This window comes from Protomyctophum bolini, assembly GCF_963924005.1.
Source record: "Protomyctophum bolini genome assembly, chromosome: 11".
NCBI lineage: Eukaryota > Metazoa > Chordata > Actinopteri > Myctophiformes > Myctophidae > Protomyctophum > Protomyctophum bolini.
Genome location: NC_137872.1, coordinates 27,403,735 through 27,430,828, shown reverse-complemented (window position 1 = coordinate 27,430,828; position 27,094 = coordinate 27,403,735). Strand labels below are relative to the sequence as shown.

At 43.5% G+C, this 27,094-nt stretch overlaps 1 protein-coding gene across 2 annotated transcripts; it reads right to left on the bottom strand.

Annotated features, from left to right (window-relative positions):
• Positions 1–2,100: 2,100 nt before the first annotated feature.
• On the bottom strand, positions 2,101–26,573 carry LOC308324808 (uncharacterized protein). Of its 2 annotated transcripts, XM_080777106.1 has the most exons (10): positions 24,140–26,573; positions 22,804–22,865; positions 19,673–19,777; positions 18,613–18,750; positions 18,063–18,211; positions 13,468–13,636; positions 10,816–10,944; positions 9,735–9,870; positions 5,952–6,088; positions 2,101–4,624 (listed from the first exon to the last, which is right to left on the bottom strand). In XM_080777106.1, the coding sequence occupies exons 1-9, from the start codon at positions 26,017–26,019 to the stop codon at positions 5,974–5,976; spliced, it is 2,883 nt and encodes a 960-aa protein (XP_080633232.1). In that variant the 5' UTR covers positions 26,020–26,573; the 3' UTR covers positions 2,101–4,624; positions 5,952–5,973. The 2 variants fall into 2 exon arrangements, with proteins under 2 accessions (XP_080633232.1, XP_080633233.1); XM_080777107.1 differs by lacking the exon at positions 19,673–19,777.
• Positions 26,574–27,094: the final 521 nt, after the last annotated feature.

The following is a 27,094-nucleotide window of genomic DNA, read 5'->3' as shown; positions in this document are numbered from 1 at the left end:
CGACACAGCTTCACACATACACATTACAACATCCAACAAGATCAGTTTCTTCTTGGCAGCCTACTGCACAGCACAAACAGCCATGGTTCCATCCAGATGTACAGTACATGCTGTGCCAGTTGACCCCACAACCCCCCCCCCCCCCCCCCCCCCGAGGGCGGTTCTTCTAAATCCTACGTTTTCTTAGTCATTGGTGCTCAACTTGTTCATGTCAAGGACCCCCAAAATTATGTATTTGGCCGCCGACACCAATCTCGAAATATTTTGTTCCAGGGACCCCCAGAAGCAAAGATTTGACTTAAATATTTGCTTTACACACACACACACACACACACACACACACACACACACACACTTCATAAGACACAGCAGATCTACAAGCTCACGAAGTGACGTGCTGAGCTTGCATATCTGCTATTGTTGAATAGCCAAAGTATAAAATAACGCCTGGTTTACACTTGGTTGCACATCGTGTCACACACACTGCAAATAGCAGCTCTATAAACGACGTGGGTTGTTTTTGTATGATGCGCAACTAAGTGTAAATGAGACTTTATGCATCCGTTTATCATAAAACAACCTACCGCATGACCGATGACCACACCTCACCACATACACATGGAGGTGGGCTGGGGGGATACTCTCTTTTTTCGCCCACATCTCACAGATCCAAAATGTCTCACTTGATCAGATAGAACGTTGGCCGGATGGCCACACATGTAGCCGCCTAGCCGGTCACTAGTACACACTAAGTGCCATTAAATCCAAACTAAGGAAGTCAGGGAGGCGCTATCACTTCCCTGTGGCTACAAGGCCACAAGGAAACTAATTTCCATGTTCACACCTTCAAATGGACAGGTTATAAACCTGCCACAGCAGGTTTACTCCAACAGCCAACGGCCACTGTCTGGTACTCCAGACTGTGGTCTTGTGGTTAAAGTGTCCTCCCTGAAACTGGGAGGTCGGTGTTCGATATTTTTTGACCGATCACAGCACTCGTTTCATTCACGAAGAATGTAAACAGATTTGTAAAGCGTCAACATCATTTCCTTGAGCGGTACTTCTGTGGTATACTTCCACCACATTTCAGCAATGCACTCTACTGCGTATATGAGACCAGCGTGTTTGATGCAGACAGCCAGACAGATTTTAAGTTGGGTCATTTGTATCTTATTCCTTCCATCTGTGTTACATGTTTACTCCTTTTTTATTACCGTATTTTTGAGGGGTGCTAGCCCCTCCCATGACTAGGGTGTGAAAACACTATCCCTAGTAGGATCAATAAAGGCCTATATCTAGTACAGTAGATTTCCTAAAGAATCACTTTAGGCCACGTGGGAGCGTGTCTTCAACTATTGTGTGCAACCAACCTCTTCGTTGTCCACTGATTAACCAATTAAAACCGGAGGTTGATTCTAAAAATGTGTTGCTACATCAGTGGTGCTCAAAACGTTTTCATGTCAAGAACCCCCAAAATGTGTATGTATTTGGTCAAATGTATGTCGGGCTAGGGCTGAAATGCAATCTGAAATCTGTTGATTAATGTAACCTTAATTTGTGTAAATAATTATGTGAGGTGCCCTTTTTCCACCCATGAGAATCTGCCCCCAAAATCTCTGCATGGCCCTGCACTCATTACTGGTAATAACAGGAAATATTTTATGGCTTGGTTCCAGCACAGACTGTTATTAAACTTACATCATGTATTTTCTTCTCCAGCAGTCTCTCCAAATGCTTATTCAAGTTGTAGGCATTTATAATTGGCTGTTGGCAAAAAGTAAACACATTTACATCATCTACTCAATATTTCACAATTTAAGCTGACTGTCTAGTCTAGGATATACCGTATTGTGCCGAATATAAGATGACTCCCATTATAAGACGACACCCATGTATCTTCAGACATCTTTAGTAGTCATACTGTATGTATCATGTACTATGTCATCAGTAATCAACAATTGCAACTCGGAACATCAAACTTGGAAATAAAATGTTTGTCATTCTAACGGTGTATCTATGATACAAGACTCACTCCTGTTACATGTGTGTGTGTGTGTGTGTGTGCGCGTGTTGAAATGCAGAGAAATACAGAGGTCTCTCTTTACTTTCATCAACAGTGTTTATTATTACTTGTTCTGGTAACGCGGTTTTGTCCAGTAAAAGATGTCTAGCAAGAGGATTCTTGTTCAACTCCAAGCAGACCATACCTCAATGATCCACACACGCACACACACACACACACACACACACACACACACTGGCACATACACATGCACACGCATGCTCTCTTTCTCGCTCACACACGCACGCACGCAGACAGACAGACACACACAAACTCACTATGCCAATGTCGCCTCACCCACCTACTTTCTCTGACCTGCTACAAATATAACCATCATACAGTATTTACACACACACATTCAAATATATACAGAAAAACGTGCGCTCAAGGACAATCTCTCTCTCTCTCTCTCACACACACACACACACACACACACACACACACGCGCGCGCACACACACACGCTCGCACGCACGCACGCCCGCCATTCTCAGTACATACAGTACAGCCAGTCAGGAAGGTGCAGGTCAAATGAGCATTAAGTCAACTGCAGAAATGTCCACACAGGTTGTTGTCCTGTAGAGTGGTGGTTCCCATTCTTCACGCTGTCCCAACAGCCACTGGATAAAGGAGGAATAATTATCCACAACTAGCAGGACAAGGCATCAGACTTGTTACATTACTTAACCCATTAAGACCGGGAACGTATCCACGTCACGACATTAGCCATTATTTTATACTTCGCTATTGATAAGAAAAAAGTCCTTCACACCTACAATGGACAGGTGCGTCGGATAACTGGAACTGAGAAGTAGAGAAAAAAAGAATCCCGCACACTGTCTTCACTTGAGTTTAGATTTATTGATCAACGTTTGGGTCGTGAAGGTCTGACGACCGAAATGTTGCTCAATAAATCTAAACTCAAGTGAAGACAGTGTGCAGGATTCTTTTTTCTCTAATACTTAGCTATTGAAAAATAGCAGATCTGCTATTTTTTGAAAAATCATGAAAACCTTTGAATATATATTCTTTCATGGCGAATGTTTTTAACTCAAATATTTGCTTCTGGGGGGTCCCTGGAACAACATATTTTCAGATGGTGTCGGCGGCCAAATGCAGATATTAAATTGTTGGGGTTCGACATTAAAAAGTTTGACCACAACCGATATAGAAACATAGGGTTTTTTTCTGAAACGTAATGGTCAGGTCTTAATGGGTTAAGAGGGTGATGGGCAGGGAACGGGGCGCAGGGCAGAGGGATGAGAGGGTGATGGGCAGGGGAATGGGGCGCGGGGCAGAGGGATGAGAGGGAGGGGTGGTTTAGTTGAGCCAAAACAGAAGATGGTTGATCTTCTGTGTCTTTGGAGCAACAATGGGAACGTCGGCTTGTCTTCCGAGTCTCAGCGTGTTGTGGAATACTTTCCTCCTTCCTTAGTCTCTCTCTCTCCCTCATTAATCATTGTTTTGATTTGTTTGTTTGTGACCATCTCTGACATCTTGAGAGCCCATATGAGGGCTGTGACCCCAGGTTGCGAACCACCGTCGTGGGGTGAAGTGTTGTAAAAGCTGACAGAGTCTCTGCCAGGACCTCAACCTCTCCCACAGCACAGTCTCACTCAGACAATGTTCTGAACAGACCCACCCGTCCACTTCCAGTGAATCAACAAGTTGTGTGATGTCACCATTCATGGTAACGTCACAGCAGGGTAGTCACGATAACCTCGTTAGGTTCATTCTCTTTTATTTTTATTTTATTTCCCCCCCTCTTTTTGGTAATATTGCCGTAATGGTCGGTTCAAGTGCGGAATGCATTTTGTCACTTCTAGAATCCCAGTACTTCCGAGGGAGCAGAAATGTGCGTGTTCCCATGGCGCTCCTAATACAGTACATCTCAATGTGGTGTACAAACTTAATTGGCTACAAAGATGTCTTACTACTGAATGCGGAGATGACGGGATCAATATTAAGTTAATATTAACACATTGTTCATTCCATTAATGTTACTTTAAAATAATATTATTTTAAAGTGTTATACAAATAAAGTCCATCAATATCATGAATTACTTCTTTTTCACTTTTCAGAATGTCTTGTTCTAGGGCCCAGACAAAGCAAAAAACCCAAGCTTGCACTACCACATGTGAGAGGAGATTGTCTTTGGGCCAATGAGCATGGAGAACAAGCAACACCATTTCCTGTTTGAATCATAGAAAGTAAAAGGATCCTAGAGGCGACAAAATATTCATTACTCAGGCTGGGGTTTTTTGTTCTTCTTCTTGTTGTTTTTTTTGCAAGTTAGCATCTTTGCTAACAGTCAGTTTTTCTCAAGTTCAGCTGCTCAGCAATGACATCACCAGAGAGGCGGAGTCTCCACATCCCCAAGCCCCTCCCCTTCTCCCTGAGAGCCAAGCAGAGAGTCGGAGGAGCGTGGATCATCTGAAACTCCACCCGGATACAGAGCCGAGCTGAGGGAGCTGATTGGCTGCAGTCTTGTCTCCGGAGTGAGACTGTATCCAATCACACGTGTCAGTTCTCAGGTCAGCTGGTCAGGTATCAAAAAAAGAACTGGAAAAGAAAAAGGGGAGATTCATTTAATCTTTAATAGTTCTTTATATATATATATATATATATATTTTTTTTTTTTTGCGGCTTTCGCCTTTATTTTATAATTTTTTATAGAGGGACAGACAGTAGGCTGACAGGAAATGGGGAGAGAGAGATGGGGGAGTGACATGCAGTAAAGGCCGTCGGGATCGGGAGTCGAACACGTGGCACACTGCCAGACTTGGTGCCTGGACCGTTGAGCCACGGCCCATGTTTAGTTTACTAGTTAGTTAGTTTACTTTTTAATGTAATGGGAGTTGAGGTAGTTGTGGTGTATACTGGTAGATTGATTCATTGATTCTTCTTTATTTACATGTAAGTGTCATGCTTCCAAGGAAGCCCAGCCCATATGGACATCTTCTTCGTATAGTAGGTTTTCAACATTTAGCTACGGCCAGGGCCAAGGGGGCTTGTTGGCCACTGGTGGGTACGCTGTCGCAGACCGCTAGATAGCAGTGAGCTTGTTGAAAAAGCCGTACCATAGTGCTAAAAACCTGATCTCCAGACTTCAGTCGACTGCCAGTCTGTAGTAATCTGTAGTTGTCGGTTTGGAGGAGAGCTACCTTTAGGATTTGGTTCTGCCATTCACCACATCAAAAGTGTCCCTTTCCTGGACATAATAATAACATAATATAATAATAGTGTTGTGTGAGCATGTAGATCGTCTATATCCAGCAAAGTTGATTTGGTGTAGAGCAGTGGTTCCCAAACTGTGGTGCGTGCACCCCTTGTGGTGCACGAGAACCTTCTAGGGGGTGCGCGACATGAAAAGGGTAATGGTGGTGCTATGGTTTTATTTTAAATATATTAACATATTATGCCAATATATGGCAAGTATATGCTGAATATAGCCTATGCTGCATATATAAGCCATCAGGTTCATATATGTGCATATCATATAAGTGGATAAATAGGAAATGTATGTCCCTATATACTAGCTTATGCAATGTGGGTGTGTCTCAACTATAGGTCAAGAGGTAACAGCGGGTGCATGGCCAAAAAGGTTTGGGAACCGCTGGTGTAGAGACAAAAAGGTAAGGGGCCAAGTACAGACTGTTGGTGGGTCCCAGCCAACACAGTATATACGGCTGAAGTGGTCATGGTGCATGTTAGAGCCCAACCTGCAGTAGTGGAGCTGCTCAGCTCCCAGGGGTCATTGAGTGTTAAGGGGTCAGGGGTCATTGAGTGTTAAGGGGTCAGGGGTCATTGAGTGTTAAGTGCATACTGTGACACAACAGAGCATGCTCAGTACTCAATGTATGAATCCCCGCTGGTGCCAATAACTCACATCAACCTATCAGGCTCCAGCGCTACGTTTGAGACTCCACCCCCGGCTGGCCATTCTGGTCCCTCTCCTTGATTGACAGGTACATCTCCTCTTCAGGATCATAATAGTAGAACTTCCTCAGATAGACAATCAGTGGTCTAGAAGGAGGACAACAGACACAGACAGAAGTAGAAAAGAAAATTAAAAGGTTTGGTTACAAATGGATAAATTGACAATTTTTTGTGTGGGTAAGACAGTTAAGAATGGTTATTTTTTGAGTGGTGCAACCACTCCAAGGAACAGCAATGTCCGTGTACACCTATGTACCTGTATGTGGTCATGAGCAACAGTATATGACTATTAGTACCAGTAGGGGCGCTGTTTGCCAGAAACAGAGCGAGAGAGATAGTATTAGTGCTGCACTGTTGCCTGCTAATGAGAGAGGAGAGGATGGGGGGTGGGGAACGGGAGTTGCACCACTCAGTTCACACGGGTGTGATTTTTTCTCATATGCTCACAGTGCATTATCCTGCTTACACTAATTTGCCATGTCTCCATAAATATTGCTAAAAATGCCAAATGTTGAAAAGGAAAGGTCTTCAATGGTTCTCTTCATTCAGAGGATCTATAGTAAGGTATTCTTGTCATGATCGGCATCACTACAAACTTGGATTACTATGACAGTTACAACAGGTTAGCAGCGTTATAGGGAATTAATGTTGTACCCCCCCAAGTGACACATCTAGGCTAATCAGAATTAATTTAGTCTGCAGGGCGAATTTGTCAAAATGTAACTTTAGTGCAGGACGGATTACTTCTGTGCATGCATGCCCCCAACGGTGAAATGCTGTCATTGAATCTGCTCACACAACAAATAATACTTGATGGGTAACATATTAGGCTATTGATTTCAGGTCTAGGACTAAACATAAATGTTAAACTATATTTTATTTCAATGTCATACTGTCGGGTATAGAAGAGCTTTCCACCTTCCTTTCAGCATGGCTGTGCACTCTTTGGCAGAGAATGTGCTAATGATGGTGTTAATGATATGGTTACAAAGTCTAGCACTTTGAGAGTTGTGAAACTTTTCTGTGTATTGAGGTATGCATGTGGAAATAATGCGAGAATGCCTACTGAGTCGCAAAAAAAAATACTTTCTAGCCTTGATAGCCTATACATCCAAACATTAAAGTCCTATCTGATTGCATTAAACGTTAAAGTCACTTTACCACTCGATTTTCCTCTCAATTTATGCATACCCTCTACTAACCACTGTGGTGCGACAATGTAACAGTGTCAAAATACTCTTCTCCATGTCAAATAAATATCTCCATGTATAGGCATAATGTAACTGCAGCCTCACCGAAGGTTTGACATATTTTACAAACTAACCGCACGATTTCCACAAGAACCCATCTTAAAATAGGATTAGGGTAAGTTATATTCATATTTTCAAACAGCGTCAAATTGCAGATGGTCGAGTCCACTGGCTCTAATAAATCTAACAGCTCTGATTGCCACACTGAACCAGTCTTTTATCTTTTATTTAGTTAAATATCACATCAGCACCAATTCCACAAAACCCCTCTTTGACGATCAAACATGCATCAGCACACACATACATAAATATTCCCACTTTATGAGTCTTGTCTAGAGACTGGCTCTAGAGGAGGCAATAAATTACATCACTTGGTATTTTAGCTGACTGTAAAACCCTCCGGCTGCAAGGTGGCTCACCTGCTAAGAGCGCACACACACACCACATAAATAATAAGGCCATAGTCCTTCCCACAGCTGGTCCGGGTTCCAATCCAAGCTAAATAAAATCTCAAGACTGAAAAAATATTGTATGGCAATATTATTCTATTTGTGAAACAATGTGAAAGGAGCCTCCTCAAACTAGTGCCGATTCCTAAACAATTAACTAACACTATATGTAGAACTAGATAAAGTGCCCATCGGCACAGGTCTCCACCAGGGCAGGTCAGGTTGTGGCCTCCTGGTGGCGCTATAATAGGCCGATGTGAAAAGGTTCCCATTTCTTCATGCCTTGGATGGCAATTGGATGATTTGAGGCTTTTTGTTCAAAACGGGCCAATCCTGCAAACGTTGAAAGCCAATGTTAGCCAATTGGCTTTCAATTGGAAAATGATATATCGGACAGATCCGTCTTGAACACATGACTATAGAGATAGTGTGTAAGCCAATCAGTGTAGAATCTGAGAAATCCAACAGACTCGTCTTCATCACATGACTACAGAGATCATGTGGACCAATTTGCGTGAGATTTGGATGAAATCTGTGCGACTAACATAAGCAATGTGTTTTACAGAAATTGGCCTCATGGTGGCGCTATAACCAGCAGATGTGGAGGGATGCAGGGACAATGTTTTTCCATGGCCTCTAGGGAGTGCGCATACATAAGTTGTATACAGATCGATGCAGTTATAGCTAAAAACAGGAATTGGCCTGTTATAGCGCCACCGTGAGGCTGATTTGGGGGGGGAAATTGTGGCATGTCGTCCTCGGCCTAGTGGAAATGTGCGTGTATAACTGTATAATTTCACGGAAATTGCACACCGTTTGTGATTTGTGGCATTTTTTCGAAACGGACCAATCGCGTGAGCTTTGGAAGCCAATCTTAGCTAATCAGGATGGAAGATGGGAAATGGTGCCGCTCCGTGTTGATCACATGACTATGGAGATAGTGTATACCGAATTGTGTGAAGTATGGATAAAATGTGTACGAGTAATCTACAGAAATGTGTTTTGCCTAAATCGGCCTCATGGTGGTGCTATAACAGGTCGTTGAGGAATATTTGGGGCAGAGGTTCATCGTTGGCATCCAGGGAGTGTGTGTGCAAAGTTTGGCATGGATCGGGCCAACGGTGCCGGAAATTAGCTGATAACGGACAGACGGACGGAAGGAAGGACACACACACACACACACACACACACACACGGACGGAGTGCAAAACATACTCTCCCCCCAAGCCTTCGGCCTGGTGGAGACAATTATGATGTTTTAGTAATTGTCGATACTAATTGTTCCTGCATACTGCCACCCAGGTGAATAAATCACAGACTGAGGCTTTAACCTTTGATTTTATGAAATATCTGAGACCATTAGTTCTTGCTAGTTTACCACTTCAAATGATTAAAGGGACATTTCACCGCTGGACGAAACTGCAGTCACTCCATCTTAATAGTATTTGTAGTAGATAACAGTAGCACAATTGGAAATGTGCACCCTATGGCCAGAAAAAAAAATGAAGTCTGTGTGTTTGACTGGATTGCTGAATTCCTACATGTACAATGGCCATCCTGCTTTGGTGCACTGCACCTTCTTGTGGATCGGGGGAGGCTGCGTGGAGGTGTGACTTGTAGTCCAGGATGGAAGGGAGACCATATTTTCATGACAAATTTTGGTCATGAACATTTTGCCATGACTAAAATATCTCAAAAACACATGTTGCACACATAAAAACCCCCAGGAAAGTGTTTCTTCTGTCATAAACATCATTAAAATATGATCTGGTTGCAAAAGGGGTGAAGTGCCCTTTAAAATAATAACCAACAATTGCAGACGCATTGAGAGCTTGTAGATTGGCTATTTTCAAAATGAAATCAGTCGTGGTGACTGAGAACTTTAATCCATGCACCCCATGCAATTAAGCAGAAACGTTGAGGAAAAGAAAATATAAAGAAGAAAAGATCTCCTGATTCTCATGCAGAACGACACGTTGAACATGTGAGCTAATAATTTCCGGGGTGTGTGTGTGTGTGTGTGTGTGTACATACGTTGGCAGGGGCAGCTCTTGGATGTGGTCTATACGGACCAGCTGTCTGATACAGAAGCGACAGAGGTGCTGCAGGGACTTCACACTGCTGAACCTGGACACTGGATACAGCAGCTGGACCGGAGTAGGGGGCAGGCCTGGGAACGCACGCACACAAACGTTACACATTATGTCAAAAACCCTCTATAGTAGTAGTTCTCCATTTCTTGACTTGATTTTTCAAGTCAAGGACCCGCAAATTATTATGTATTTGGCCGCTGACCCGCCACATCAAAAAAGGGTTTTGTGCCAGGGACCCCCCAGAAGAGAAGATTCAAGTTAAATCTTCTCTTCAACATTTTTCAATAGTTTCAGAATTGTATTTGCAGTAGACCAGGGGTATTCAACTAGATTAGGTCGGGGGCCACAGCTGTAGAATGATTGTGTGTGGAGGGCCGCACAAGCGCGGATTTTTTTGGATTCTACAAATGCATTTTTGTGTTTAAACACACAGATGTATGTAGGCCAGGGGTCCTCAACTAAAAATGCTGAAGGTCCACAAATAATAAGTAATAATAAATAAGTTTTGAATAAGACTATGGTCCAGTCTCATGCGTGCGCAAATAAAATTGCGGGTCGCGGGCCACGTGGGCCCCATGGGGTGGGGCTGCCCCCCTCGCCCCCACCCCTAGAAACAACTACTGTATGCCTGATTACTGTCATTATGATAATCTAGCACTTTATATATCGCGCACATCATACCTGTAACTTTCTCTCTTAAAAAATAAATAAAAAAAAAGGTTTTTTTTTATTTTTTTTTATTCCAAGGGCCACTAGGGGGCGCTCCGCGGGCCGCATTTGGCCCGCGGGCCGCCAGTTGAATAGCCCTGCAGTAGACTATGACTAAAACCACCTCCAAATGTTTAAGAGGTCTACGATTTAGAATCGGATTTTATCTTTACATTTAAAGTGAAAGATTGTCTATCAAATAGACACAAAGAGAACTGACAGACAGATGGAAGGAAGGACAGTCACATACAGTATATTGACAGATGAATAGACGGAAACAAGAGAGCCCTGATTGGTGGATGGTTACCACTTACCGGGGACACGGGAGCGCAGGAAGTAGAGGAACTTTCCATTCTTGGAGTGCATGATGGCTCTCTCTATGAACTCGACCACCGAGTGACAGCGGTCTTCAAACTTAGGATGACACCACAGGCTGAACGTACCTGGAGGACAGACGCACACAGAGAGAGAGAGAGAGAGAGAGACCAAAAGACAGAAATAAATAAAGGAATTAAGAACGCACAATAAAGAATAATAATTTACGTCAGGCATTTGCTATGTTATTTTTAGGGGTGTGATCATTCAAACACTTAACCCCAATAACGGCCGAGCTACACCAGGGCTTTACAGCGTGCGTTTCCACGTATACGCACAAGCGCGCTTATAGATCCAGTCCTATTTTAACCCATTTAGGCCTGACGTCGAAATTAAAATATATATCTATATCAGTGGTGCTCAATATTTCATGTCAAGGACCCCCAAAAATTGGCCGTTAAAAACGTTCACTCTGAAAGAATATATATTCAAAGTTTGAGGCACATTTTCACATTTTTTTCAATAATAGCAGACCTACAAGCTCGTAGCGCGCCACTCGGTGGCTATGAGCTTGTAGATCTGCTATTTTTCAATAGCTAAATTATAACATAATGTTTAAAACGCCAAAAGGGGTTCCCGCCCAAAATGGGTTAAAGTGCACATATGCGGGGCTTGCATGTGCACACATGCAGCGCTCAGTGTAGCTCGGCCATAAGACGGGAGGCCAGTTCCACGAATGCCTTCTAAAATCAGTAGTTCTCACATCAGTAGTTCTTCTAAATCAGTAGTTCTCACATCAGTAGTTCTTCAAAATCAGTAGTTCTCACATCAGTAGTTCTCACATCAGTAGTTCTTCTAAATCAGTAGTTCTCACATCAGTAGTTCTCACATCAGTAGTTCTTCTAAATCAGTAGTTCTCACATCAGTAGTTCTCACATCAGTAGTTCTTCTAAATCAGTAGTTCTCACATCAGTAGTTCTTCTAAATCAGTAGTTCTCACATCAGTAGTTCTTCTACATCAGTAGTTCTCACATCAGTAGTTCTTCTAAATCAGTAGTTCTCACATCAGTAGTTCTCACATCAGTAGTTCTCACATCAGTAGTTCTTCTAAATCAGTAGTTCTCACATCAGTAGTTCTCACAGTAAAATGTCCAGAAATAGCAGTCACGAAGAGCTTGTTTATCTGCCATTTCTGAATAGCCAATGCTAAAATCTAAAACGACGCGGATGCTGTCCCGGTTTTAACTGGTTCAATTAAATTGGTGTCGTTAAAGAGCACAACATCTGTTACAAACATCTGGACAAGATGGGTAGCGCTCGGGTGCCACGTGATCAGGGGCATTTTTGTACTATGAAGCCTCCTATTGTCGCCATCTTGGATGCTAGCAGTATAGTAGTTTGTTTTACTGCCCATTATATGATGAATTAAGACACTTATTATTTTGTAAATTGACAACTATTTGTGTTAACTTTTTCTGGTTGGATGATTATGAAAAACTTGAATTTTGTTTTAGGAAAGGTATTTTTGTTTTAGCTGATTTCTTATGTAAAGCTTGGGGAAAAAGGCAGAATGTTTTGTTTGTGTAAATTATTGTACAATTATGCAATATTGAAGTATTGATTTGTATGGTGTGTCCTATAAGTCCATGTCGGCTGGGCACCTTTGGTGCATGACACAAAAAAAAGAATATCTATCTCTAAAGTAACAGCATCAATGCAAGCGAGCTAAGTTAGGCCAATCCTTGCTCTAGAAAACGCCAATGTTCCCGTCACAGATAATCAGAAATAACCTGAACCGCTCTGTTCAAAACCACGGACAGCGGCATAGTTTCAGAGAAAAGAGTGTACTTCGGCTAAAACAGAAGCTAATGGCTATGGTGAAACAGAAGCAGTGCGAGCGGGGGTCTAGCAGCCGTGTCTACTGTGTAGGCACCGGAGAGATTCCAAAATGAAACACAGCGAGGCTTTCTTACAGCGATATCAAACACCTTAAGACGAGCCTACTCGCCATGAGCGCCCTGCGTAATTAATTTATAGGACGACTCGTATAACTGTGATTAATACACAAACCTAACATGAACAGATTCTGAAAATGAAGCTTTACTTTAGTATAGGAAAAAAAAGGTGGCATACAAAATACAGAAACGATCTCTTGGCATCACTTGGCATTCACGTCTGCTCTCTAGCTGGCATAGCTCAATATTACCCTCTACAAACAATAGAATCCCAGGCTTGTTCTACACTCTACAGTGTATTGCGGGCTTTGCAGCAAAACTCTTTAGTTAACCTTTGTTAGGCATATCATAACGATGAATGCAAACATATAAATATACAGTGTTTATAAATTATATATACCTGAAGTACCCAAGTAAGCACTGCACTAAATATAAGAGCATCGTTTGATAGTGCTGGCGGCTGATTTCCTGGCAGACCTCTGTAGGCTGGCATACTCATGCTCTCTGATACAATGCTCTGTGTATCGCCATGACAGCAAATGAAAAAACACCCCAGACTTTTGATATGGTGACAAAAATAATTATACAATTCATTCCACATATTGGCCTTATATACCGTGTGTGTGTGTGTGTGTGTGTGTGTGTGTGTGTGTGTGTGGGGGGGGGGGGGGGGGGGGTTATGTGCATGCGTCTTACCCCTGTAGTGCTCCATGCGTGTGTGGTGTGTGACTCCCTGGGACCTGAAGCTGAGGCTGAGGATGTATCGAGGGTCTGAGCTGTCCCGAACCAGGAAGGAACCATCGGGTTTCCCCTTCAGCTTCATCTCAGCATCCTCCCAGTTCATAGGACCCCAGTACCAGCCACACTGTAAAACAAAACACACCACCACCTCAACATCAGTTCATAGGACCCAAGTACCAGCCACAACATCTCAACATTACACTCTTATTCTTTGATACACATACATACGGTACAGGTATTTCGGTGCGTGGACAAAATTCCTTCGCTGGGTTCAAACAACACAGCTCTCACCATTGGAATTGCTTTACGGAAAGTATACCATTGTTACATTTCATGGGTTTTGTTATAGCGCAAAACTATGGTGACGTATTGTAGTGCAGGTTGGTAAATGCAACAACCACCGCCAAATGTTTGAACCGTTCGAAACACGATTCTGCCCATAATCATGCCTAAAAGAGGGACACCGGTTTAAAAGCGGTTTAATGATTTTCTCACACGTTGTCATCTGCTATTTGAACCTTTTAGACACAAATAAGTGTGTAAGAAATAAAGCAGGTGCAAGTATTTAGTATCAACGTATGCAACGGCTGTTGGTAATCAACACCAGTGCTTTAACAAACCATGACATATTTCAAGACTTTACTTTTTTATGTTTTTATGTTTTACGTTTTTTGCTTATAACGTGCTGGCATACTTGACTGAAGTCCACAAATGTAACTAGCCGACATAAGGCATATAAATTAGTTAGTAGTTCAAAACAGTGGGTTATAGTTCAAAACAACGGCACTGCTCCTAAATAATAGAGCTGGTGCTGGACACTTCAAAAGAATACAAGTCTGATTGCTGGTCTGATACCCAGCAGTTCTTTTACTTGAATTTACTTGAGTAAATAAAAAGTACAAAAAGTATTGGCATGAAAAGTACTCATTATGCAAAAATGTCCCATTTTCAAAAGCTTTTGAAAATAGCTGATCTACAAGCTCACAACATGATGAATGGTTAGCATGTAGATGGACTATTTTCAAATAGCCAAAATATATTTTCCGGTAGGTGGTTAATGTATGTTTTGTAAGTAACTAGTAACTAACGTTTTCAAATAATTGTAGTGGATTAAAAGTACAATATTTGCCTCTGAGATGTACTGGAGTAGAAGTAAAAGTATTGCATATTGGAGCCAGTAAAGTAAAAAAATAAATAAGTGTACATAAGTACAATACTTGAGTAAATGTTAATTAGTTACTTTCCACCACTTCTCACTTCGTACTTTCAAACTGAACATTAAATCAGGCGAGGCGTTTTAATTAGTGACATCAGCTGGTGTTTTTCTTGGTTGGAGTGAATACACTTTTGTTAATACACAAGTTGAATTAGTTATATCGTTTTAGGTGCATTCTGTACACACAAATGTTTTATTTAGGTTCACCAGCCTGAGAACACAGTTTGTTTGTCATTTTAAGCCCAATTTGTCTTATCTTGCACTCAGTGCAATGTGGACAATGCTTTATGCAATCTTTCACGCCCTGGGCTATGTTTATTTTAAATGCAATGTGTCTACGCCCTCTAAATAGTATATAATGGGGGGGGGAGGGGGGGGGGGTGGCGTGGCAACAAGGCACGGGAGCATCTAGCGACTGTGCATAACACAAATCAAAACTACATCACAATCCTTATGTAAGACATCATATTGCTATTTTAAGGAAACTGCATCTTATATAAAGTGATGCGCGCCCACGTGGGTGGGCACACAATTCAAGTACACGTGTTTGTGTCGGCACACACTGGTGCGCATACTAGCAAGAAACATACAGAAGAGTCTGTTCCATTCCTCAACTTAGTCCAGTGAAGTGACTAGTCCGCAGTTATCTGATCTCCCAGTAATATCCAACGTTAAGCCTCAGCAGCATGATTATGACAGTAACCTATCAATAAGAAGACGGCACGTCACCAGAAATATCAACGTTCTTGCACTGTAAATAATGTCAAAATATGCCCTTGTCTGTGTGCCTCTCTCCTTTATGCGCTCACTACATTTGTGAGGGCCGGTTTTGAGCTTAATTTCTTTGCGTCTAAAAAGCAGGTGGACATTATCACAGCAGGCTATATTAAAACGAAAAGCATCGTGTGATCATAGGGTGATGACCTTAAAGGTCCCACACAATGACAGCAATAGTCAAGCTCCTCCTTGCATCTCCAGCCTAAAGTAGAAATGGAACCTAATCTACAACAGCACCGCACCTGGAATATCACAGCCCATGTTATTTGTACTTGTAGCAGGTGAATATCACAGACCATGTTATTTGTACTTGTATTAGGTGAATATCACAGCCCATGTTATTTGTACTTGTAGTAGGTGAATATCACAGCCCATGTTATTTGTACTTGTAGTAGGTGAATATCACAGCCCATGTTATTTGTACTTGTAGTAGGTGAATATCACAGCCCATGTTATTTGTACTTGTAGTAGGTGAATATCACAGCCCATGTTATTTGTACTTGTAGTAGGTGAATATCACAGCCCATGTTATTTGTACTTGTAGTAGGTGAATATCACAGCCCATGTTATTTGTACTTGTAGTAGGTGAATATCACAGCCCATGTTATTTGTACTTGTAGTAGGTGAATATCACAGCCCATGTTATTTGTACTTGTAGTAGGTGAATATCACAGCCCATGTTATTTGTACTTGTAGCAGGTGAATATCACAGCCCATGTTATTTGTACTTATTAGTAGGTGAATTTGTTTACAATGCAGATACAGTACATTCAAGGACAACATTCAATGCACTAAACATGAACTTGTTTAGTTGTTTTTTTCCAGTAGCAATGAATGGAGATACAATATGGATGTAAAAGCGACCAAGATGAAAATTAATTATTATATTTCTATTAATAACAAGTTTTAATGTTCTGGTGAGGGATTTGTTTGGGTGAAATTGTTGGGGATTTATTTTTTATTTTTTAAATGACCATCCTAGGTAAAATTAGATTTTGAATTACTTCCCGACTGTAAACGCAAAATAGAGAATAAATAAATATTACACCCATACTAGATATCCTCTAAAATGTAGTTACTATGGGCAGGATTTGGATGACAATGTAGCCTTTTCAACAGATTGTCTTATTATTAAAATATATATAATATTTGATACATTTATTTTCATTATTCGGACCCATCCCTAAAATACAATGAATACTTTTTTTATTTTTGTAATACAAGACAAGGTGTTTGTTTTGTTATGTAACTCCACCAGTCCAACTGCATTTATTTTTCTGAGCAAGTCGCCCAAATAAAATTTCTCTAGGAGTTGCATTGTGTGCTGGACTGGTTGAGCTAGTCTACTGCAACTCATGCTAACATTTTATCAATTTTAATCTAGCACATATATGTCTTAATTGTTTTCAGGGTTTTTTCTAATTTATGTTGGTTCCTCCCTTTCCTTATGTAAAGCTAATTTGGCTATTAATATCGCTATAAAAATCTGAGCTATTATTATTATTAACTTTTAAAGTTGAGCTGAAATAAAAAAGGAGTTCTTCCTGTAAAACAAAATACGACGCAGTCTTACATCAGCAAGTACCAAACAATTTCAACCAATATTATGTCATCCTCAATCTTGCACACAAAGCTCAAATGAACACGCTAACGACACTAGAGGGCAGTGCTGTATGCAGCAGTATCCAACATGGGAGCCTCGTCACTCTGACTGTATATCGCACAAATACCTGAAATTTGTCCTCTGCGCCAATTACACATCCTAACTATTAGGAGCAGTGATATTAGTACAGCACTCAGGGTGCAGGAGGCTGGGGCTATAAGTAGTCTTGCTCAGGTACACTTCGACACACCGACCGGCATGAACCCCAGACCTTCTGTTTTCCGGATGGCTTCTTTACCCATTCAGCTACAAAGAAGTTAAGATATTGGCAAAATGCCATTTCAACCCAACTTTAAACTCTGCTTCAAACACAGCCAGAAGGCAGGCAGTCCCAAGCACAGCTGAACAGATTGCATAATTAGCTACTGCCTTTGTAAAATCAGACACTTATTATTCAACACACCTTGGGAGCACAAATTGCATTTAAGGTGAAGTGCTGCACCTCTGACTGATGCACAACGGTCCTCTGTGGCACAACCGCATGACCTACTGACTGTACCTGTACTATAGTATCTAGGCCTGTAACAATTATTACATAATATCACCTAAATCACAATTATTTTGCATAATCATTTCCATGTTGAAAAAGGTTCATACATTTTCAAATATTCTCTAAATATTGCAGACCTACAAGCACAAAATTGATACGTTGTAAGCTTGTAGTTATGAGCTAGTCATTTGTTTGAAAGTATAAAAATAATAAATATGTATATTATAAAGTTATTCGTCTGTGGAATTTGAGATTACAAACGCCAAAAATGTATTTTTTTATCCATTATGTCCCAATGTTCAATGCCAAAAAATCTAATAAAAAATCGTTAATCACAATTATCTCTGTGACAGTTAATGGTCAAGTTAAATTTAATTATGGTGACACGCAGCATCAAACTGTACCTTCTCCAGCTCTCTGAGGCTGGTGGCGAAACTGCTGGCGTCGGGCCTGCTGAGGGGGCAGAGGAGAGGCCGGGGGGTCAGTCTGGGAGGAGGGGGGTGGCCGTCTGGCCGTAGTGGCACCGGTCGAGGAAGACCGCGCAGGAAGGTGTCTGGAATCAACATACACACACAAATATATCGTTGCTATTCGGCAGAAACCGCCTTTTCAGTGTTTTTTTAATAAATGAACGCCCTACTTGTCCTTGATCATAGTACAGTGTCACACAAAAGCTGAAAAGCATCAAAAGTAGCAAGTCGTCATGGTGATTGCGTTTCTGTATGTCATGGTTATCGTGGTGATGCATGTCTGTATGGTATAAGCCTATATAATGTATGTATCATTATGAAAAACAATCAACTGTTTTGTATTTGTATTGCAAACTGTCACAAAATAAATCCCTCTGATAGGGCAATAACATTTAAAATGGAATTTGATCTGATTTGAGTTACCATATGCTATGAACATATGCCCTCTGTGTGTGTGTGTGTGTGTGTGTGTGTGTGTATGTACCGTTGAGGCTGAGGCTGTGCTGGATGGTGCTGAGTGTGGGGGGGAGAGCCAGAGGTCGTGGGGGCAGAGACTGCATCGAGGCCCCCACAATGCGCTCTAGGAAAGGCCCTTGTTGCTGGGGAGGCCCACCAAAGTCATCTGAAGCAACAAGCATCATCCTCAATATTTTTGCCATTTCCTGCCTGCCCACACCTTACAGCTAATCCCAGCTCTGATTTGACTCAGCGTTTTGCAAGGATCATCAATTACAGTAGCAGCCCTGCCCCAAAAACATTGGCTCTGTGAGATTCTCTGGCCTCGGGTCAATTCTATTTGATGACCTGTGTTCTAATGCAGTGGTTCTCATGTCAACAAATTCATATATCTTTTTAAAATGTATTCAAGATTTTTTTGAAAACAGATATTTACAAATCGCCAATAGTTCAAAAGTGGTTAAAATGATTTGATTAAAAACGAATTCTGGGGACCCCACTTTGAGAACCACAGTTCTAATAGATCCATCTATTAGAACCTTATTCATGCATCGTGTCTTACCCAGGTCATTCCTTTTAATGTACATCATAATATAGCAGATCAGCATTTCTGAGTTAACATAAACTGCAGTCACAAGTACATTACACCTTACACAGTGTCGACTCATTTAGAAAACTCCCCCCATATTGATGGAGTCTTGGAGCTGAAAGCACTACCATATTAAAAGGGAATTGAACTTAGACATCAAAATCAGACATTTTCCCTTTCCATTTCGAGCAAACGGTGGAAATACCAAACGGCACTTAGCTCTTCACATGCTGTTAAACGCAAATATACAAGTTCAGGAGGTGTGAAATCGTTGACGTGTCATGTTGTGACTAGAGCGAGCGAGTCCATTTACCCGAGCAGTGTAATTTCCTCAGGTGTCACTCTAGAGAGACATGCTATGATCACCACAAGAACCCATTTATGATATTTTATGAGTATGTGTAATATAAAGAAAAAAGAAGCTAAGAGAGAAACATTGGACGAAAAGGAAAAACATAAAAGAAAAGGCTTGAGGGGAAAACGGAGAAGTGCCATGTACCAAGAAGACTGAGGCTTCGTCTGGGAGGCGGAGGGGGGGTCGGAGGGTGCTGAGAGCTGACCCCCCTCCGAGAAATATCCACATCAACTAGAGACACCGTTTCACCTGCGCACGCGCACACACACACACACACACACATACACACACACACGCACACGCAGTGTACACAGGTAGAAAGGAGTACCAGAGAGAAAAGAAGAGGTGTTAGATGTTAACAGCTTTGAAACAACAGAAAGTTAGCTGAGGGAACAGCTGAAGAAAAATGCGAAGAAAAAATATTATTATGTAAGGAGGAAGAGAAGAGAGGACAGCAGCAATACCTGGGTAGTTGTTTTAACCACTTAACAATTATAAAAACATATATTCAAGAAATCAAAAGTAGCTGATCTCGAAGACAACACATCTTCAGGTGTTTTGTTAGCTTAGAGAATGGCTATTTGCTATATTTGGACATTTTTGCATCCCAAAATAGGGTTAAGGGTTGCCAGGTTGACTGTGGTTAATGGTAAAACTTAGCCCAACACTCGGCTTGAATTGTCATTTAGTTTCTCTCGCCAGAACATTAGTTTTGAGGGGCGCTAGCCCCTCCTATGCACAGCTTTGTGTGTGTGTGTGTGTGTGTGTGTGTGTGTGTGTGTGTGTGTGTGTGTTTGTACCATGGAATGTGATGATTTGATTGTATGATAAGAAAGACCACCCCTCACTTCACACGAGTGTGATTTCTTTTAATGGGTGTAGCTAGTGATTCAGGATCTGGAGCCAGGCTAGGTAAAACTAAGTCTGCTGTTTTATTAGGACTTTATTTTCATTTTGTCCAGCACCTGCATAGACTGGATGTGCATGCACTTTCTCCTTTGACTGTGGTTAATGACCAGCTCATCTGAATGTGACAGGAGTTGTTTATTTCTTTAACTTGCTACCACTAGCATGGCTGTCATTAATAGGAGTAATTCACCCAAAAGAAAATGTATTTTCAATCAACACACCTCATGAAGCCTTGAATCGATGGAGATTTTCTTTTTTTGTCACATTCCCAAGCCATGCGCCACATTTTCGCGATTTTTGAAAAATAGCAGACCTACAAGCTCGTAGCGTGGCACTCTATGAGCTTGTAGGTCTGCTATTTTTCAATAGCTAAAGTATAACATAATGCCAAGGGTTGCCCGCCCAGATTGGGTTAATGCACAACTGATCATGAATAATGACATGCGTCATGTCCTGTAACTTTGCTGACGTGACCTGGAATTTTAGAATTAAAAGTACCACAAGAGGCTGACTATGACTCATCCATCCTCTTCTAGTGCACCTGGACAGCCTGGAGCATCAGCCTGTCTAAGTGGCAGAGCTACTACTGTATATAGAAGCCCATCGGAGCATCACAGTTAGGATTTTAAAAAGGTGTGTCTTTGTCATGAATGTTTATATAAATACACTTTCTAACTCAAATCAAGAGCCCATAATAAATATCCTACATACAGTATATGCACAATTCTGACACGTGATTAATACACATTTAAGTCTGTAGCCATTAAACACTTAAGCCACCGGCCCGGACGGTTAGCTCAACCGTCTGGGCACCTAGGCTGCTGAGCCAGCCTGACGGCGTGCCGTGGGTTCGACTCCCGATCCCGACGTCCTTTGCCGCGTGTCTCCCCCCCCCCCCCCCCCCCCCCATCTCTCTCCCCATTTCCTGTCAATCTACTTTCAACCTATCAATAAAGGCAGAAAAAGCCCAAAGAATATATCTTAAAAAAGAAAAAAACACTTAAGCCCTATTCGAAATTTGTGCAATAGCGGATCTAAAAGCTCACAAAATCGTATTTATTTATATATTGCCCTAAACAGCATGCCATCTGTTAGATGCAAAACAGAGCTGGTTATTCTTCTGTTGTTATTATTATTATGGTGTTGGTCTGTCTGTGTTGTTTGAACATTTCTATGGTGGTGCTGCATTTGAGGCACCTTTGACATCCAAAACTGTTTAACACCAGACCCAAAAGAAGAATGGGACGCCTCCTCGGGACCCAAACTGTAGATCGGCTCTTTTCACAACTTCATTTGTTTTCTTTTTTTTGCGGCTTTCGCCTTTATTTTATTTATAAAAAAAATTATAGGAGGGACAGACAGTAGGCTGACAGGAAATGGGGAGAGAGATGGGGGGGGGGGGGTGAAATGCAGTAAAGGCCATTGGGATCGGGAGTCGAACCCGCGGCACACTGCGAGACTCGGACTACCGTTTTACTACCGGACTACTGTTTTCTAATTAATGGAATTTCTTAGATTTTTCTTAGATGTATTTATTACATTATTTAGAAAAAGAGTTTGTTTTTAATTCATGAAGATTATTTAGTTTCATTGCTTAAAAAAAGGGAAAAAAAGAGAAAAAAGTAGGAAACTAAATGAACAGCGAACCCAATAGAAATGTGTCCATGACCCACAAATGGTTCGCAGCCCAGTGTTTGGGAAGCAGTGTTCTTCTGTATCTATCTATCAAAGGGTAAAGGACAGGGCTTTAGAGAGGCGGGTAAAAAGTCTCTCCGGTACATTGGGATGACATTACTGTTCCTCTGGAACCGGCAGCGGCACAGAGGAGAGACAAGTCACACAATGTCAGGTAAAAATACCTACACTGCCTGCACCCAACAACACAGAGTTATACAGGACTATGTATGCCCATGCCCACGCACACACACACACACACACACACACACACACACACACACACACACAGTTATGAAAATTAATGTCGTCATGATTATATTGTGTCAAAAAAGAATTGCGATATTATCGCGATAATCAAGATATGCTTACAATTTTAAATGCCACAATTAACTATTTTTGTTAACCACTTGAACCCCCAAGCATCGCTATACTGGGAGGGAACGTTCACCAACGTTTGTGTGAGTGAAATAAAAGCGTACCAAATGCACTCTTTACAGGTCTGTTTATAGGTGGTTTAGGAAAGTGGTACAGTTTTTCATTATCTCTATAAACGATAATAATGAGTATCGTCCCATCCCTGGCTAACTACAGATAATGTGCACATGGACACACACACACACACACACACACAAACATTGCTAACATTGATATACCCCACTGCATGGATGCAGAAATACACACAAACCTACCAGTGAATGGGGGAGTGAAGGACACAGGTGCAAAGGCACTCTGGGGCCTGGAGACCTGCAGTCTAGAAGACAAACAACACACATGGTAAACACGCACACGTATCACATATTTAGCTGACAGACCTAGAAAGAGTCATAACAGTTGGAATGTGCAGAACAACAACACAATCATTAAGGTCATGGACCGGTGCCGGGCTTTAACATAATAGTTCTGTGTCCTCGGGAAAGTAACAAAGATGAAGAAAAAGTGAGAGGCATTGAATGAGAGGAACAGTGAAAGGAAGAAAAATTAAACAGAAAGAAAAACAACAACAACAACAACACTAGGGAGTAGGGTTGGGATCTGGAACCAGAGGAACCGGTTCCATCACAATTGGAACCGTTTCCGGAACCAGTTTTCTCACACTGTCAGAGCTGGTATGTGGACTTCACGTCTGCTATGCAATTACTATACCACTCAAACGTTTTCATTTCAAGTGCCACCGTAACTTTGATAGTGTACAAACATGGGTCCATTTGGTTCCATTCGTACACGCTCAGAGTTACAGTCCTGTAAGGTTTCATTTCGAAGCCCCTATAGGAACCGATAAGAGGGAATCGTTAATGAAAAGGAATCATTAACATTCTAAAGGATCACTGCCCTACATGTGAGTGCAAGGATGATGTATTGTGATGACATCAGGAGCACTGGCATGACCTGGCAACAGGAATGAAGCTGCTGCGAGCGTCAGTGCTTGAATAGTTTTCAGCAACAACTGCCACTGGAATGTTGGACCAAGCGCGGGCTGCCTTCGCCATGGTAACGCATCACTATATATCTGCAGATCACGAACTGCGCCGATGCTTATTTCCATGACAACATTTATACGAGGTTCTATGCCCACTGTCCTAAAGGCATTGTATGTATCCAAGTGACCACTGAAGAACGCATTTTATAAGTCTTGGCACTTAGCCGATGCCTTTATCCAGGGTGAATTACAGTGCCCATACATGATCATAGTCTTAAAAGGAGTTGTTTTTGGATTTTTCATGTAGTCCACTTTGTTCTTATGCCTTGCTACAAACATGTTGCCAACTCATTCATTTAGATGCAAAGTAAATAACAGATTGTTATTAGTAGAAGAAACAGTAGTAACGAGCAGTAGTAGTACTAGTAGTAGAACAAGCCATAGCAGTAGTGTACTTACTAGTGGATTAATATATCTTAGTAATAATAATCGCAGCAGTAGCACAAATTCAAACAGTTATAGTTCAGTAACTTTATGTATTAAACTAAGTTAATATTTCCTCAATCCTTTATGTTACACCTGTTATTTCCATTAGTGCTTCCTCTTACCTTGCACTGTCCTGTTCCTGATTGCTGGAGGTGGACCCCCACACATCGAGAAGGCTGCCCCCAGAAGAGGTGGATGAGGCCAGGGATGGTCTCTTGTCCAGAAGGCCTCCTGAGCCACCGCTGGAGCTCTTGGTTCGGAACAACTTACTGAGACGCACCTTCAGAGATCCCCCCTTCCTCGACTTCCTCCGGGGGGTCTTGTACCCCTCCGCTCCTCGTCCGGCGATGTCCCCTTCCAGGACTACCAGGGGGGAAGCGGAGCGCCCCGCTCCCCCAGAGCTGATGCCCAGCTTGGGTGTGGTGGCTCGGCTCTGGGGCTGGGAGCGAGACTGGTGTTGGGCCCGGGGGCCGGCGGGACCAGAGCTGGATGACGGGAGGGAGTCCGGCAAGACCTGCAGCCCGGCCAGGGCCGCTGTGGCCTGGGGAGCTTGAGGCTGCACAGGGTGATAGCAGGGGTTGGATGTGGAGATATGAGCGGTGTTGGCGCCGCTGGGAAGGGCGGTGCCTGTGGTTAGGTGTGGGTCTGTGAGGGGGCCAGTAGAGGGACCTAATGACACAGCGGCACCCATGACAGCCAGCGACTGGCGGCAGTTCTGGTCGGTGCAGACCCCCGCCTCCTCTGCTAGCCGGTGGACCTGACGCATCAAAACACTTAACGTCCCGCTTGAAAACATAGACCCCGCGCCTCCCAGCATGCCTCCTCCTCCTGCCCTCTCGCCCTGGTCTGTGTCCCCCGTGTCCCTGTCCTCCACCTGCCCGCCTCCGCCCTCGCCAAGCCCGCCCACGTCTTCAGATCCGAGACCCTCGAGGACCAAGAGGGCGTCACTGGTCTCACTTGGGTCCTCGCCCGGGCCAATGCTGCCCGTGCCTGATGTCAGAACACTGTGGCAGGAGCACCTGGGCAGAGGAAGGACCATCTCTCCCTCCCCTCCTCCTCCAACACCCTCTATGCCCTCCTTCATCTCTACGCTTTGCCCCAGCTGGCCCAGCCTCCGGGCCAGGGCGAGGACAGGGTCTTCCCCCCCAGGAGCACAGGGCTTCCTGGGGTCCAGGAGACCCAGACGTAGTGTTTGTTCCAAGAGTCCTGGGGGCCACTTGGCCAGCCGATCTGTCAGCAGCAAGCGGTGCCGGTGGCACAGAACCGGACCGGACTCAGAGTCCAGGAGCGGGAGAACCGGCTGAGTCTGGGATTCCGACACAACCTTGGACAACTTCAGTATCGGGTGCCACTGGAGGTGCTGTGGTTGTTGTTGTTGTTGATGCTGCACGTCGTCGTCCGCAGAGGAGATGCAGTGTGTGTTGTCGAACCCGGTAGGAGACGCAACACCTCCAGGTGAGGTGATGCTTCCCGAGTCCAGGTGATGCTGAGGCTGCGGTCTGTCAGCCTCCCCGCCGCCGGTACCCACCGGGAGATGGAGGTAGCCGGGAGGCGGCTGCTCAAGCCCGCACTCTAGAATCCCGTCACTGGATCGGAGCAGGTTCTGGAAAACCATCAGCTGCGCCCGCGAGCCGGCGTGTGCCCCCGTGCCGCCCGGGAAGAAGTCCCCGGCTCCGGCCGGCGGAGGGGACAGCGGAGCCTCGGACCCCGGCGAGGCCTGATGGCTCAGCACCACCCCGCCGTCCATCTCTCCTTTCCTGGGCAGCGGCGAGCTGTAGTGCGGCGAGGCCGAGCCGAGGCCCGTGGACGGGTTGATGCTCCGGTCCAAGTCGAAGCCGTTGTTGATGTTGTTCTCGTGATGACCCAGCGCGGCTTTGACAGCGCCGAACCCGCCGCCCCCTGACATCAGCTCCTCCGGCTCGTCCAGCCGGTCGTACTCGGCCGCGGACACCAGGCGCATCAAGACGAAATCTGGAGACATATCTTGTTGCGCGTTACTCATTATTATTTATTGTTATTACGATTAGTTTCCGTATAGCTAGCTAGGCTACAACGGGGCTCCGTTCTTACATAACATTGATATAAATAAACAGCTCGGTAGCTAGCTAGCAGCTGCAAGCACATCCTCCTAGCCTGAACGCTAGCCTAGGGTAGCCCACCTAGCCTGGCAGTGGCAGCCGGGCGGAGAAGAAGAACCGCACCACAGCCATTTAAAGTTCCGACCCGGTCGCGTTGGCGTGAATAAATCCACTCGGCGTTGCCGTGCGGGGAGCTAAACGGCGACGTTACGGGGCGACAACAATGCATGTGAATTGAATAAGTGTGCAGCAGCCAGCAGCAGCAGCCCCGCTAAAGGCTCAGGGTAGCTAGCCCGACAACAGATGATGATAGCCTCCGCCTACCGAGTCCTCCTCCTCCGTAGACAACATGGATGTAATGGGCGGCTGCGCAGCAACGGCGACATCAATAATCGGTTTTTGCTCCTGATTGATGCCGGAGGGGAGGCTGGCTGGCTGGCTGGCTGCTCGCTGCCTCTGCTCTGCTCTGCTGCTGCTGCTTGCCTTGCTGCACCCTGTGAGCCCCCCGCGGCGATCAAACCCCTTACCCCACCCGTTGCACAGTGCACACTTCCGCGTACTACACACTGTGAAGACCCTCGGTGTCGATTTCACTGGTGCAAATGGAACCAAATGTACTCAGGGTTTTACTGTGTATGCAGTTATCAGACCAGCCCCCATGTACACTACACCCCCACTGTACACTTGTACAGTGTAGACGTCTCTCTCTCTCTCTCTCTCTCTCTCTCTCATCATTACATTTTTTTTTAAATAATGTTTTATTGGGTATCATTTAATTTAAAGCAATGGTCATTATGAAACAAGACTTAATATGCGAATAATAAACCCCCCATTGATTCAACAATATGGCTTGAGGCTACATTTATGAACAGTCTTTGGACTGGGCAAAGTTGCCTCCAGTAACATCCCCTTGAGGTTCCATGATCTTCCATCCATTATGCTATAGCCAGACAGCTGTGCTGATATAACATTAGAACATTATAGGATATCATCTACATT

Coding starts and splice junctions, on each gene's coding strand:
- LOC308324808 (XM_080777106.1), bottom strand. CDS start 26,019: ATGAGTAACGCGCAACAAGATATGTCTCCAGATTTCGTCTTGATGCGC. Junction 22,866..24,139: donor CAGGAACAGGACAGTGCAAG/GTAAGAGGAAGC, acceptor TTTGTCTTCTAG/ACTGCAGGTCTCCAGGCCCC. Junction 18,212..18,612: donor GCACAGCCTCAGCCTCAACG/GTACATACACAC, acceptor TGTTGATTCCAG/ACACCTTCCTGCGCGGTCTT.